General features: G+C 43.4%; 1 protein-coding gene across 8 annotated transcripts in view; it reads right to left on the reverse strand.

Annotated features, from left to right (window-relative positions):
* Nucleotides 1-14,778, reverse strand: part of GMEB2 (glucocorticoid modulatory element binding protein 2) — a 56,296-nt gene that overhangs the window by 40,189 nt on the left and 1,329 nt on the right. For 3 of the 8 annotated variants that reach the window (XM_061630931.1, XM_061630929.1, XM_061630928.1), the window contains exons 1-2: nucleotides 4,122-4,206; nucleotides 2,534-2,624 (exon numbers count right to left, since the gene is read on the reverse strand). Coding sequence is in view for 4 of the 8 variants with exons in the window: in XM_061630926.1 (XP_061486910.1) it covers nucleotides 4,122-4,252 (131 nt within the window). In the remaining 4 variants the exon portion in view is untranslated. Of the gene's footprint in view, nucleotides 1-2,533; nucleotides 2,625-4,121; nucleotides 4,313-5,753; nucleotides 5,817-7,698; nucleotides 7,775-14,778 lie in introns of those variants that run through there. The other 5 variants (XM_061630927.1, XM_061630924.1, XM_061630926.1 and 2 more) reach the window with 4 other exon arrangements.

Raw genomic sequence — 14,778 nt, forward strand, 5'->3', positions numbered from 1 at the left:
TTCTAGTAGGTTACTGAGACAGGACTTTCCCTTGCAGAAGCCATGCTGGCTCTGCTTCAGCAAGGCTTGTTCTTCTATGTGCTTAGTTAATCTAGCTTTAATAATACTTTCTACCAGTTTTCCAGGGACAGAAGTTAAGCTAACCGGCCTGTAATTTCCGGGATCCCCTCTGGATCCCTTTTTGAAGATTGGCGTTACATTTGCCACTTTCCAGTCCTCAGGCACGGAGGAGGACCTGAGGGACAAGTTACATATTTTAGTTAGCAGATCAGCAATTTCACATTTGAGTTCTTTGAGAACTCTTGGGTGGATGCCATCCGGGCCCGGTGATTTGTCAGTTTTTATATTGTCCATTAAGCCTAGAACTTCCTCTCTCGTTACCACTATTTGTCTCAGTTCCTCAGAATCCCTTCCTGCAAATGTTAGTTCAGGTTCAGGGATCTGCCCTATATCTTCCACTGTGAAGACAGATGCAAAGAATTCATTTAGCTTCTCTGCAGGTGGTGCAGGCACAGATAAACATAAGAAAATGCACTATTTAGTTACATATAACGGAAGGGTGATTACAGTTGGGGATGAGGATTAAGGGGGCTGTGTTAAAGGCTTCACAGAACAGATAGGTTCAGGAGGAAGGTCTTGAAGGGAGAGAGATAGAGGCAACATCACACAGGTATTCTGGGAAGCAGTCCCAAACGTAAGGAACAGCAAGGGAAATTGGCTCTCTGGAGAAAAACAATGCTACACATTGTCGAGAATCCAGATCAGCTCTGTATTTCTCTCTCTCTTGGTGGTGGCAGAGTGTAAAGAAGCAAAGAAATGTAAAGTGGAGCTGAAATAGCATGCTGTCGGATGAATCTATTTTTTCCCATCTGCTTCACAGCATTGCTTCTTTTCCTTTCACTTTTTTAAAAATGAAAACATTCATTTCCTCTAGCACAGGCAGCGCTGCTCTGTTCTTCCAAGGAGATGTCAATTATTTACACAGAGCCACCTAATCTTACCATCAAAAAACTGTTTGCACGGCTGTTTCCATGACAAAACTTGCGGGTAATAGTACTGCTTAGACTTTTGCAAGGAAGTCATGCTCCAAAGTTCCCTCCCCCCCCCCGGATGTTCTATCATGCAGGCAGGGAGAACATGGGAACAAGCACCAGCAAAATAGCTGGCTTGCTTCTGCTCCTGAAATTGCTTTTACTGACCACTAGGAACGTTTCTAGCCCAATCAAGGAACAACATAGAAGGAATTGTAATAAGAAATTTGGATTTTTGCACTGAGCAGGGGGTTGGACTCGATGGCCTTATAGGCCCCTTCCAACTCTATGATTCTATGAAATAAAATGACCATAACTGCTAAGTTGTTAGGGACCCTGAACATGAATCCCTTGGCCTGACTTTGGTACTTAACCTAGTAAACTATTGTGGCTTCAGAGCCCTTCTCAAACAGAAAGGAGTAAGAGTGTACAAAATCAGTCACTGTGTTTGGCAGACAGCATGAAGCCTCTGGACTGACCAAGCCTAATAAAAGAACTAGGAACTGTTCAACAAGCAAAAACTACAACTTGCTACACTTCTCACTACCAAGGAATAAGGGATTGGAGAACACAAACTACTCAGCTTCTCAAACTGGGTATGGTTGTCAACAGCCTTAGTTTGACATAGACTGCTGACCTTGGAGCATTCCTTCCCATTGCATGCTGATAAATGCAGCATGCTAGAAATGGCCAGGGTTGACCTCCTGTTCAATTTTCATCTATTTGTAAAGCATTAGATACACATGACTGCTAAAAAATCTTTTAAAACAGAGCTGGGGAACCTCCAGCCCACAGGTGGCCACTTCAGTCAAGCCATATCCACCTGCCCTAAGACATCAGGTGTGGGCAGGTAAAGACCTGGCTCAGCTGAAAGGGTGTTTGCAGGCACCGCCAATTAGTTGTGCTGCAAAGCCCCATACAAAGCACTGTGCAAAGAGCTTGCAGTGCAAGACTTGCAAAGGCTCTTGCAGTGCTCCACAAGACCTATTTGTGGCATCGGATGATTGCAGTTGGGTGGTCCTCCATGGGGCGGAAGAGATAACAATTGGGGCCTCCAGCCAGATCCACTTCTCCACCCCTGTTCTGAGGTAGAGATTCTTCTCCCTCCCCTCAATAACAAACTGAAACCAATTCACACTGATATATAAAAAGCATGCACAGACCTGTCTGTTCTAATTTTACATTGTTGAATAATGTTTGTGAAGGAATGCTTTTAATATACAGTGCCTTGCAAACGCAATCAGACCCCTGACCAATGCTCTCTTATTACCACATTACAAATGGTACATTGTCATTTTGTTCTGCGTGATATTTTATTTTGAAACACTGAAACTCAAAATCAATTACTGTAAGGTGACATTGGTTTTATGTTGGGAAATGTTTGCAAGAAACATAAAAAACTGAAACATGTTGCTTGCATAAGTATTCAAGCCCTGTGCTGTGGAAGCTCCCAGTTTACATAGATAAAAGAAATTGCCCTATTGAGGACACAATTACCTTACCATTGGTCACCACCTGTGAACCATTAAAGTTGCTGTCACATCGTCAGGATAAAAAACCCACTGTTGAAGGATCATTGGTCAGGCTGTGGATCTGAAGGAAAATGAAGACCAAAGAGCATTCTACAGAAGTGAGAGATAACGTAATACAAATGCATAGATCAGGGAAAGGATACAAAATAATATCCAAGTGTTTGGATATCCCAGACAGCACAATTGGATCAATAATCAGGATGTGGAAGCTGCATCACACCACCTAGGCACTGCCAAGAAAAGGCCCTCCCTCAAAATGCAGCACTCAAACAAGGAGAAGACTTGTGAGAGAAGCCACAGAGAGATCAACAGTCACTTTGAAGGAGCTACAGAGTTCAGTGGCTGGGAGTGGAGTAATGGTGCACCCATCAACCATATCAAGAGCTCTGAGTAACACTGGCCTGTATGGGAGAGTGGCAAGAAAGAAGCCATAACTCAAAAAGTACCATCTGAAAGCACATCTGGAGTTTGCCAGAAAGCATGAGATGCTTTCTAGAATACAGCTGCAATGTGGGAAAAGGTTTTGTGGTCAGATGAGACCAAGATAGAGCTTCTTGGCCAAAACTCAAAGCGCTATGTGTGGCAAAACCTAACACTGCCATGCCTCAAGACACACCATCCCTACAGTGCAGTATGGTGGTGGCAGCATCATGCTGTGGGGATGCTTCTCATCAGCAGGGACTGGCCATCTTGTTAAAACTGAAGGAAGAACGGATGGAGCAACATACTGGGAAACACTGCAAGAGAACCTGCTTCAATCCACTAAAAAACTGAAACTTGGGAAGAAATTCACTTCTCAACTGGACAATGATCCCAAAAACAAGGCCAAAGCAACATTGGAGTGGGTCAGGAACAAAAAGGTGGCCCAGTCAAAGTCCTGATCTCAATCCCATTGAGGATTTGTGGCACTATTTGAAAATTGCGGTCCACAAGTGACGTCCAACCAACCTGAACGACCTGCAGCAAACCTTCCAAGAATGGGCCAAAATCCCTCTGACACTGTGTGCAAAGCTGGTATATACCTACCCCAAAAGACTTAAAGCTGTTATTGCAGTGAAAGGTGGCTCTACCAAATATTAATGTGTGTGTGTAGGGGGGTGAGTAAGTATGCAAGCAAGATATTTGTTTTTTATGTTTCTTACAAACATTTCCCAACATAAAACCAATGTCACCTTACAATAACTAATTTTGAGTTTCAGTGTTTCAAAATAAAATATCATACAGAACAAAATTACAATGTACTGTTTGTAATTCAGTACTATGAAAGCATTGGTCAGGGGTCTGATTACTTTTGCAGGACACTGTACCTGTTTTGCTTTAATATATATTGTTGTCCATGTAAATCACTTCCAAGCTCCTTTTGTATGAAGCTGTACATAAATGGAATAAATCTAACTTAACAAAGGCTTCTTTGGGCGTTTGTTTTTTAAATGCACTTACAGGTTCTGAACTGAGCTCTCTCTATCCAAACTGCAGTGAAATGAACAGGGGATGTGCAGGAGCTTGCAACACTAATGTGTTACCCATTCCAGAACCTAGATCATTCTTTTTTGCTTACCTCTGCTGGGACAGATTGGTGGTAACTAGCACAGTTTTCACCTCCTCCATGCCACTGCCATCAACCACGTTGTCGGGAGTTGTTACTACCACCACCTCCTCCATGTGAACACTCACATCTGGGGCTGCCATCCCTAGAAAGGTGTGTGCGGCAAGCACAGATGATGTGCTCCTTCTCGAACCTTCGTCCTGCTAAAGAACCAAAGAGCGAAGAAGTTATCACTCTGCCTATCTGGCTAACAGCGTATTTCCTTTTATATATCAGAACGAAAAAGGGATCAGCAAGTTCTTATGCAAGAGAGGGAGTTTAGCTTTGTCACAATATAGATTCATAGTGGCAAGGGCCAAAGCTTTTGACACTATTGCCATTACCGCAGGACAACATCAACTGCAACCAAAAGAGTGAGGAGTCAAAGCCACCTTTTCCATTTTCCATACAGTTTTAATGGGGAATTTTATTTATCCACATATATATAATCATAGATATTAAAAGGGTATATGTTTATAATCATAAGAAGTTAAGCATAGGCTTGTAGGCCTATTAAGATCTGAGATTCAGGCTCATAGAAGACCCTAAAATCTTAGCATTTAATTCAGACCTGTAAGCAAGAAAACCTGTTGAAAAACGGCAGCGGTCACAGGGACCTTCTGTTTCTTTGCCAAGACCCGACAGGTACATGACTGGCTGAGATTAATTACTCTATTGTTTGGAATCAAGGAGCGTTTAACCTGTGAAAGAAGCTGTGATTGATGTAACAAGTAGGAATTGCCAATGTTTGATTTTTGAATATAGCAGTTATCCCATCTAGAGGGAAAAAAGCTTTACAGCATAATCAAATGTTTAATGAAGAGAAATAGTGAGATGTAATAATGATTTTAAAAAATAACCCAGTGTGTTGTTATATTTACAACTTTATAAGTGTGTCTTCATTAAGAAAAAGGGGTGGCCTGCCTCCCCTATATATCTCTGAGGCTGAAAGATACTAGTTAGCCAGAGTCATCCAGCCTTTTCCTTAGTCTGTGTGGTTTCACAATGTAGCTCGGGGCCTTAAACAAAATCCTCTTTCATGAGTTGTGTATTTTATAAGTAAGGAAATGGGATTCCTGAGAAAGTATAAGAACATATAAGACCCCTATAGCTATTAAAAACCTGTAATGCTCATGAGATTTCAGTTACCCTGAGTTGAGGTAAAACCCAAGCAGGTGTACCTGGTCAGCCTGACCCATCAGAAACAATGCAACAATGGAATGTACCAAGTATGCTTGAAAGTATATTCACAATAGTAACTGTTCCAACTAGAACCAAAATTCATTAGTCTTGAAAAGACAGTAGGACAATGGAGACATTAATGATATGGACAGAATCTTGGAATCATCACTGGAGTTAGCTAACACTTTCTGATTGGTTTGGAATGATTGTAGAGAGGAGGAACTGTGATGTTGGGTGGGCAGGAACTCATGAAATTGGTGAAATCATTGTCACATGCTGTAACTGTACTCTATAAAAGAGCTTTTCTCCCAAGGAGAAAAGAATTCTCCAACAGTTAATTCTTATTTCTGCAAGGTTTTTTAAATTGCAATGCTAATTTTATAACCTGCCTGGAGCATGGCGACCAGGGAATTCCCTACTCACCCTGATTTCTATGAAAAGTCTTCCGGTCCCCAGTTAACCAGTCAGGTACAATGTTGTTGTTTTCTAGTTGAAAAAGAAAAGTCCATTTAGTTGTTAGTTTGAAATGTTGAACTGAATTTGAAAAGTAATATAACTCCAAAAAGGACATAATTTCGCCAGTGTCTAGGGACACTAGGGCTGGTCATGACATGGCCTGATATCCAAAGAGCTTCTTGCAGAATATACAATCATTCCCAATGAATTAACAGGATTTTTATAGATCCCTTATACAACTTGTACATAAACTTGTAAATATAGTTTCCTGATTGATGCATGCAAGGAATGTTTTTTGACCCCAAAAAGTACCATGGGCATCTCAGCTGACAGCTAGTCAGCCAAGGACTCATAACAGCTGTCCCTAGCATTAGTTGTCTTACAGATGAGCATCTGAAGGCCCAATTGCCCATCTGCTATCAAGTCAGAATATTTTGTTTCTGCCCAATTTTAAAGAAATACTGTTAGGCCTGGTATACACCCTAAGCAAAATGAGGTGGTGAAGGCCCAAGATGTTAGAATGGGCTGTACCACTCTGTACTGTGGCGGTCTTGCATTTTTTAACATTCTCTCATGTTAAAAAAAAAAGTGCTAAAGGGAGGCAGAGTATCAGAAATGTGTCAGTATGTACAGGCCCATCTAGTCATACCTGATATAGAACACAAACTGCTAGAAAGCATGCTGAAAAATCTTCTCATGCTGGCACCATCGGCATACTATTCTGAAACTACAAAGGTATTGCCTACAAGCAGCCATGTAGCCAGCGTTCCTTGTTTGGTGGGTGAGCAACATTTTTAGGTGGGTCAGCCACATTTTTTGAGGGGCAGGAAGGTGCATAGCTCCAACCAATCCCCCCCACTCACTGGTGAAGAGGATGTGAGAGCCAGGGCAAGAGAAAGGCAGCGATCTTCCCCCTCACTATTCCTCCATACAAAGAATGTGTTAACTTAGATAATGGATTATGAAAAATTAAGTTAACAGAAAAATTAGTATGAACACTTGGAATTAAATGACTGGCGTATTTTTTGTTTTGTAAAAAAAAAAAAGATGTTGACAATACATTAAACAAAGGGGATACCAAAAGGTGTAAAACAAACAAAATAGTTCATGCTGTAACTAAGAAGTAAAAACTACTGTGGGACTTGTTTTCTCAAAAATCTGTTTTAATCTTGTATCACGACAACAGCCTTGCCAAAAAAACGAAACAAAAACACCAGGTTTAGAAAAAGAGCAAGAGCACATTACAATGCAACCATAGTCAAGCATTTAGGGAAATATGTGTAATTTCCTTGTTGGAAGTCAATGAGTTTAACTTTGTAAAACATTTACTGCACAGTAAGGCTTCCTTTTGTAAACTTGTAAAAATGCTTGATAGATATGCAAGAAAGCTTTCTGAATGGCAAGTTTACACCTTTTCAGAGAAGGGAAAAATGCATAGCTCCTAAAAAACCATACTTTAGAACAGTTGCAGCTTTCAGTTTTTCCTAGATTGTAATGCAATTTTTAAAATTACACCTAAGGTTACCTGTCCTTTCTTTTTCAAACACAAGAAAAACCAAATTTGCTAAATGCTTGAGTCACTGAACACTGAACATGCCTCATGTTGATCTGCACATATTGGGAAAACCAGAAATTAGGCCTGAATGGCAGCTTAGATGGCCAGCCCGCCAGCCAGCTCTAGTGTGCACAGCAGTGTTTCTGTTCCTCTAGGGATGTTTTACTCCTTTGCCAAGTACTCAACAAAAAGAAGAAAAATAGCCACTAGAGTATAGTGAGTTTAAGAGTAAATAGTAACGTAGGGTAGATACTTTTTTCAGATCATTTTAAGTTATCTCTTTATTTCACCCTTTAACAATAAGCACCCACTCTTGCTCTACCCATCATAATAACGGGAGAATAAACAAACACTTACTTTTTACTGCAGGCATACAAACATGCTTCTTTATTGCTGGCTGGGTAGAGAACACACCTGAAACTGAAAAGAAGAGCTAAGGAATGTCCAAGAGGTGGAGACTAACTCTAGCCAATAATACAGTGTTCTAATATTTAGGGTCATGTTACTCTACAGGCTGGTTTTTTCAGGATCACTTAAGTAATTATTGGGTGGCTGTGATAATGAAAAATCCACCCACAGTTCGGGAAAGTCTTGAGTGAGCAGACTTTTGGGGTCTCTTCCAGATGAGGCTTTTGTGGTGCACTTCCCCTGCCTTATTCACTTTATTTTTCAGATGGTCCTATTCTTAAATTGCTCCCGTTCTTAAAACAAGCCGCCATTATTTAAATGAAGGTTGCCATTGTCTGTCATGTCACAAATTAAAAAGATAATCCCCCCCCGAAATCTAGGGGAGGGAAGTACTGCTCGGGAGGGGGTGGTGCCCCCATTCCCTCCCCCCAGATACAGGGCTGTCTACAAGTAAAATATACACTTGGAAAAGCAATCCCAGTGCAATTGCAGGGGGACAGGATGCTTAAGGGAAGGCTGGTCTGTTAGAACAAGCACACACTGCTCCATTGGTGAACATCCACATCTTAAAACAAGTTAAATTCTGGTAAAGTGGATCCCAAACAGATGGCTCCTTGTGCATGTGATGGAGGAGCAAAGTTCTCTGGAAGACAAAGTGGAATGCATACTTTGCTCAGAGAAAAGTGTAACCCCAGTATCTCCTATGCAAACAGCAAATGCCACCTACTCCAGATGGCGCTAGTACAAGCTGCAGAATCTTCAGAAGACTTTAAAAAGTGTTAAGTTTAACATCTTTGCTATACCCCTCTGCCCCCCTCCACAAAGAGTCCAATGGCTGATGGTGACTTCAAAGCACCCTATCACCTGATGTCCTTTTGACATCAGGTGACTGATAGGTCAGGGTTGCCCACCTGTCAAATCTGGTCCGCAAGGCATAAGGGAGATACGGATCCTGCCCACTCGCCAGATCCAATTCCTCACCTCTGCTTTAATGCAAGAATGGGAAACTTGTGGCCCTCTGAATATTGTTGGACTACAATGTTCATAATCTCTGACCATACTGGTTGGGGCTGATGGGAGCTGGAGTCCAAAAACATCTCAAGGGCCACACGTTCACCATCCCTGCTCTAAAAAGACCTGCAGAGACTTGAACGAGGCCCTTCTGCATGTAAAGCATGTGGTTCTACCACTACACTATGGTTCCTGCCATCAGCCAGCATCAACGTTCAGGAGCCTGTACAACCTGTACAATCAAAGAGCATGCACATCTCAATAAAGTTTCACCAGTATTAGTCATTTGTTAATGATATGATGTTTTCATTATTTTATTGAACACCACCATGATTTTTTTAATGAGTTGGTGGTTTAGAAGTACAAATAAATAAAAAGATAGCCATGTATATGACAATGTGAATGGCGAACTGGGAGAGAACACAGTTCAAATTGCTGCTCAGCCATGAAGCTCACCAGGTGACCTTGGGCAAGTCACTGTCTCCCAGCCTAGCTTACCTCACTGGGTTGTTGCAAGGCTAAAATCAGGAGGGGAGAACCATGTTTATCAGCCACCTTCCCTTTCCCCCAGCATTATTGTCTTTTCTAGTGAAATGTCAGGAGCAGAGACCATTAAACATGCATAGGTTCATGCTTTTGTTGTCTTAGGACTGTGCAGGAGAAACACTTCCTGCTGCATGTGATAGAATGAGCATGTAGAAACACCTCTGCTGCAGGGGTTGCAATTTGCAAAATAAGTGCAAACCTGTTTTATGCAAGAGGGTTATTTTGTTGGGCTGTCACTGATAGGCATTACTACCTTGTGTTGTTTTCCATGAAGCCTGCAAGTTTTGGAGAAGTGTGAGAAGCAGCCTTATCTAGTATGGTCTGGGAAGAAAGGCCAGACAGTGGTTGTCATGGTAACGAGATAACAGCTTGGGAAAAAGTGCTTTTACTATTGCTGCTGTCTGCTGAGCTGTCTGTAGTAGTTTTGTACTTTGAACGTAGTAGAACTTCTCTCCTGTGGGGGGGATCTTAAAGCCGCTGGCCTTAATGTCTGAATAAAGACTCTTACATGATTTAATGCCTCTGGAACGGTTTCTTGAGCAACTTAACTACAACGTAATGTATGCTGTTTCACACAACAACGCAGACACAATCCAACATATTTTTGTTGCAAGCACTACATGCCACAACCCAACCAATGTTTGTCCACACTTCCTCTTCCTGCTGACGTTGTTATTAAACTAATACTACTGTCTTCATACATTATGATCATTATTTTAAAAATCTGAATATTGTTTTATGCTGCTTTGAAATTAAGTTTTGCTGTGTTTTTAACAAATTACTCCCTTTGCGGTCTCCCCTGTATCAAATTGTAGACTGCCTGGGGGGAAGGGCTATCTTCTTGTTCTCTATAAAGCCCTATGCACATTAGCGGTGTTGTACAAATAACAATAATGAGGCTGTTCTTGAATTACTTTTTTTTAAAACTACTTTGAAATTATTACCTTTAAAATTTTCTCCCCTTTTTTTTCAAATTGTAGACCGTAAATTCCTTGGGTGCAAGGGACTATTCTTTTGTGGGCTATAAAAGAGCCTCACTCACTGACACAATATATATTATCATCACCGGGCCCCTCCAGACTGGCATTTTATTGCAGGTGTATTCTGCAGCTTGTTTCTGACACTGTACTAGCGCATTCATGGTAGATTTGTTCTGATTTACAGTAGTTTGTTCTGTGATGCTTTCCTGATACTACAACATTATTGCTGTCCAGAGGGGCTATAGCACCACAAAAGTAGGGCAAAAATAAACCAGAACACTAGTGGCATAAAACGTTACAGGATTTTAAGTTAGGGGGATATGCAATGACTAGAAACAAACTAGCGTGACCGCCCCAAAACCTTTTGTTGGTGCAAACAGCACTGAAAAAAATGCATCTTTTTTCATGCTTGGGATTGTTGATCACAATGCTTGGGATTGTTGTTGATCACAAGCTGAATATGAGCTAACAGTGTGATGCAACTACAAAAAAAAAGGGAAATGCTCTTTTAGACTGCATTAACAGCAGTATAGTTTCCAAATCGTGTGAAGTAGATCCATAATAATCTTGATTCAGAACTGGTTTCAGAACAGGATCAGCCTTGGTCACCCTGATGGATGTCCTTTATTGTGAGAGAGACAGGGTTACTTCTGCTCGATCACTCAGCAGCATTTGATACCACAGAGCATGGTATCCTCCTGGACCAACTCAGTGGGACTGATATTGGAGGCACTCTTACAGTGGTTCTGCTCTTACCTTCAGGGTTGCATCCAGAGTAACATTTGGTGAGTGTGCCTTGGCCCCCTGGCACTTGTGCTATGGGCTTCTGCAGGGTACTATTCTCTCCCCAGTGCTATTCAACATCTATATGAAGCTGTTGGGAGCCATCATTAGTTGTTTTGGAACAAGGTGGCAGCAATATGCTGATGACACGCAGCTGTTACACGCAACATCTAATCAGGAGAGGCTGTGAACGCTCTGGATTGGTGTCCAAATGCTGCAGTGGACTGGATGAGGGCCAATAAACTGTACCTGAATCCTGAGAAGATGGAGGCTCTTTAGGAAGGTGGTTCCCATGTCCTGGAAACAGGCAGGTTACCTGTTCTGGATGGGGTCACACTCCCTCTGGAGGACCAGGTCCATAGCCTTGGGGTACTTCTGGATTCATCTTTTGTCACTAGAGGCTCAAGTATCCTCTGTGGCTAAGACTGCCTTTTACTAACTTTGCCTGGTTCGTTACCTACAGCTGTTCCTGGACAGGGATAGCCTGACTTCTGTGGACCACGCACTGGTAACCTCAAGGCTGGATTACTGCAATACGCTCTATGTGGGGCTGCCCTTGGCCCTGGTTCAGAAACTCCAGGTGGTGCAAAAAGCGGCAGCCAGATTGCTGATGGGAGCATATGGCTGCAACATGTGACAGCACTTTTAAAACATCTGCACTGGCTGCCCAACTGCTACTGAGCCAGGTTCAAGGTGCTTGTATTAATTTACAAACCCTAAATAAATTACGTCCAGGGTATCTTAGGGACCACCTGAACCCTTATATTCCAGGTCAATCACTGAGATGTCCTGCAGGAGCAGCTCTGGTTGTCCGAGTTGGCAAGGCTCATTTAATATCAACACATAATCAAGCCTTCAGTGCCATCATCCCAGTTCTCTGGAATGCTCTACAAGCTAGAGGGAGCCCCAGCTGATGAAGCGTCAAGGCCCCAGCTGACAAAGCGTCAAGGCGAGTTAAACAGCAGAGCGAGGAGGCCAGGGCCCCCACTCTGCCTGTCTGTTCCAACCTCAACTAAACCACAGTCCCAACCCACTGATGTAATAAACCTTAAACAAAACTATGCAGGTAAGAAGCCAGCAGGGGTGTGGGGGCTTTCCAGTGTTTTGCACCGCCTGCAGCATGTACGACTATCTGCCTGTTGGACAGAAGTCGTGGGTGTGCTCTCGGTGCAATGAGCTCCTGGCTCTCCGGGAACGACTTCATTTCCTTGAGGCCAAGGTAGCGGACCTGGAAAAGCGGAGAGAGGCAGAGAGGTGTGTGGAGGAGGCCTTCAGGGACGTTATAGCTGTGTCCCACTCCAGCGATGATAGCTCTCCTGCTATCATGGAAAACGATGGTCTTGGGGAAGGAGAGCATCCAGCTGAGGAAGAGGGAAACGATCCCTTAGAAGGGACCCATTCCTTGGGGGATGAGCAGCTATCCTCTCGTGCCGAGGATATATCTCCAGGGAGTGGAGGGATCCTTGTAGTGGGTGATTCGATCATTAGGAACATAGACAGTGGGGTGTGTGATGGGCGTGTAGACCGCAAGGTGTTTGGCCTGCCTGGTGCGAAGGTTGCGGATATCGCCCGTCGTTTAGATAGTTTGGTAGACAGTGCTGGGGAGGAGTCAGTGGTCGTGGTGCACGTTGGCACCAACGACATGGGGAAATGCAGCCGTGAGGTCCTGGAAGCAAAATTCAGGTTGCTAGGTAGGATGCTGAAAACCAGGACCTCCAAGGTGGCTTTCTCTGAAATGCTACCGGTTCCACGCGCAGGACCAGCCAGACAGGCCCAGCTTCGCAGTCTCAATGCGTGGATGAGACGATGGTGTCGGGTGGAAAGGTTTGGATTTGTTAGGCACTGGGGAACATTTTGGGACAAGCCGGGCCTGTACAAAAGGGACGGGCTCCACTTGAACCAGAATGGAACCAGACTGCTGGCACTTAACATTAAAAAGGTAGCAGAGCAGCTTTTAAACTGACTGAGGGGGGAAACCCGACAGGAGCTGAGGAAGGTCCGGTTCAGAATAAACCTCCCCCCTGGGATAAAAACCAAAGAAATGATGAAATTTTAAAAGAGGTAGGCCTAGAAGTAGGCATTGTGAGAGCAGGGGCACAGGATATAAATTCAGAAGAGCAAAATTACCACAGGCCAAACCACAAGTGCCAAAGACACTTGAAGAGAGACACTGCTTACAAGTCCCTGTACGCTAATGCTAGGAGCCTCCGAACCAAGATGGGAGAACTGGAGTGCCTGGTCTTAGAGGAGACAATTGATATAGTGAGCATAACGGAGACCTGGTGGAATGGAGAAAACCAGTGGGATACGGTTATCCCTGGATATAAACTATATCGCAAGGACAGGGAAGGACGTATTGGTGGCGGAGTCGCTCTATACGTGAAAGAAGGCATTGAATCCAGCAAGCTCGAAACCCCAAAAGAGGCGGACTCCTCCACAGAATCGTTGTGGGTGGTGATACCATGCCCCAGGAGGGATTTAATACTAGGAACGATCTATCGTCCCCCTGATCAAAATGCTCAGGGAGACCTTGAGATGAGATATGAAATTGAGGAAGCATCCAAACTAGGAAATGTGGTAGTAATGGGTGACTTCAACTACCCGGACATAGACTGGCCGCATATGTGTTCCAGTCATGACAAAGAAGCAAAGTTTCTAGATATTCTAAATCACTATTCCCTAGACCAGTTGGTCATGGAACCAACCAGAGGGACGGCAACCCTGGACTTAATCCTCAGTGGGGACTTCTTCTCCCTCTCTCATAATACTAGAACTCGTGGACATTCAAAGAAGCTGAATGTTGGAAGATTCAGGACAGACAAAAGGAAGTACTTCTTTACTCAGCGCATAGTTAAACTATAGAATTTGCTCCCACAAGATGCAGTAATGGCCACCAGCTTGGACGGCTTTAAAAGAAGATTAGACAAATTCATGGAGGACAGGGCTATCAATGGCTACTAGCCGTGATGGCTGTGCTGTGCCACCCTAGTCAGAGGCAGCATGTTTCTGAAAACCAGTTGCCGGAAGCCTCAGGAGGGGAGTGTTCTTGCACTCGGGTCCTGCTTGCGGGCTTCCCCCAGGCACCTGGTTGGCCACTGTGAGAACAGGATGCTGGACTAGATGGGCCACTGGCCTGATCCAGCAGGCTCTTCTTATGTTCTGCCAACAGAGATTGAGCAGACGCTTTCTGTTTTAACTTTTAAGCAGCTGCTGAAAACCTTTCTGTTTTGCCAGGCTTAAACAGGCAATTAAGAACATGCTTCCCCCCCCCAACAATTGACATTTGTTTTCATTGTATTTTATTTTTAAAAAAATTTCTGGGGTTGTTTTACATATGTTGTAAACCACTTTGATGTTTTAACTAAATAGCAGTATACGGATATTTTTATAGGTAAGAATTGATTCCCCTCTGTTTGGCACTGGTGAGGCCTCATCTTGAGTATTCCGTCCAGCTCTGGACACGGCACTTTAAGGACGCAGTCAAACTGGAACAGGTTCAGAGAGGGGCAACGAGGAGGATCAGGGGACTGGAAACAAAGCCCTGTGAAAAAATGCTGTACTGCTTTCAAGTTGATGCTACCCTATGAATAGGGTTTTCATGAGGCTGAGAGGCAATGACTGGCCCAAGGTCACACAGTGAGCTTCATGGCTATGTGGGGATTTGAACCCTGGTCTCCCAGATCATAGTCCAACACCTTAACCACTCCAC

The sequence above is a fragment of the Rhineura floridana genome, chromosome 6 (genome assembly GCF_030035675.1).
Source record: "Rhineura floridana isolate rRhiFlo1 chromosome 6, rRhiFlo1.hap2, whole genome shotgun sequence".
Taxonomy (NCBI): domain Eukaryota; kingdom Metazoa; phylum Chordata; class Lepidosauria; order Squamata; family Rhineuridae; genus Rhineura; species Rhineura floridana.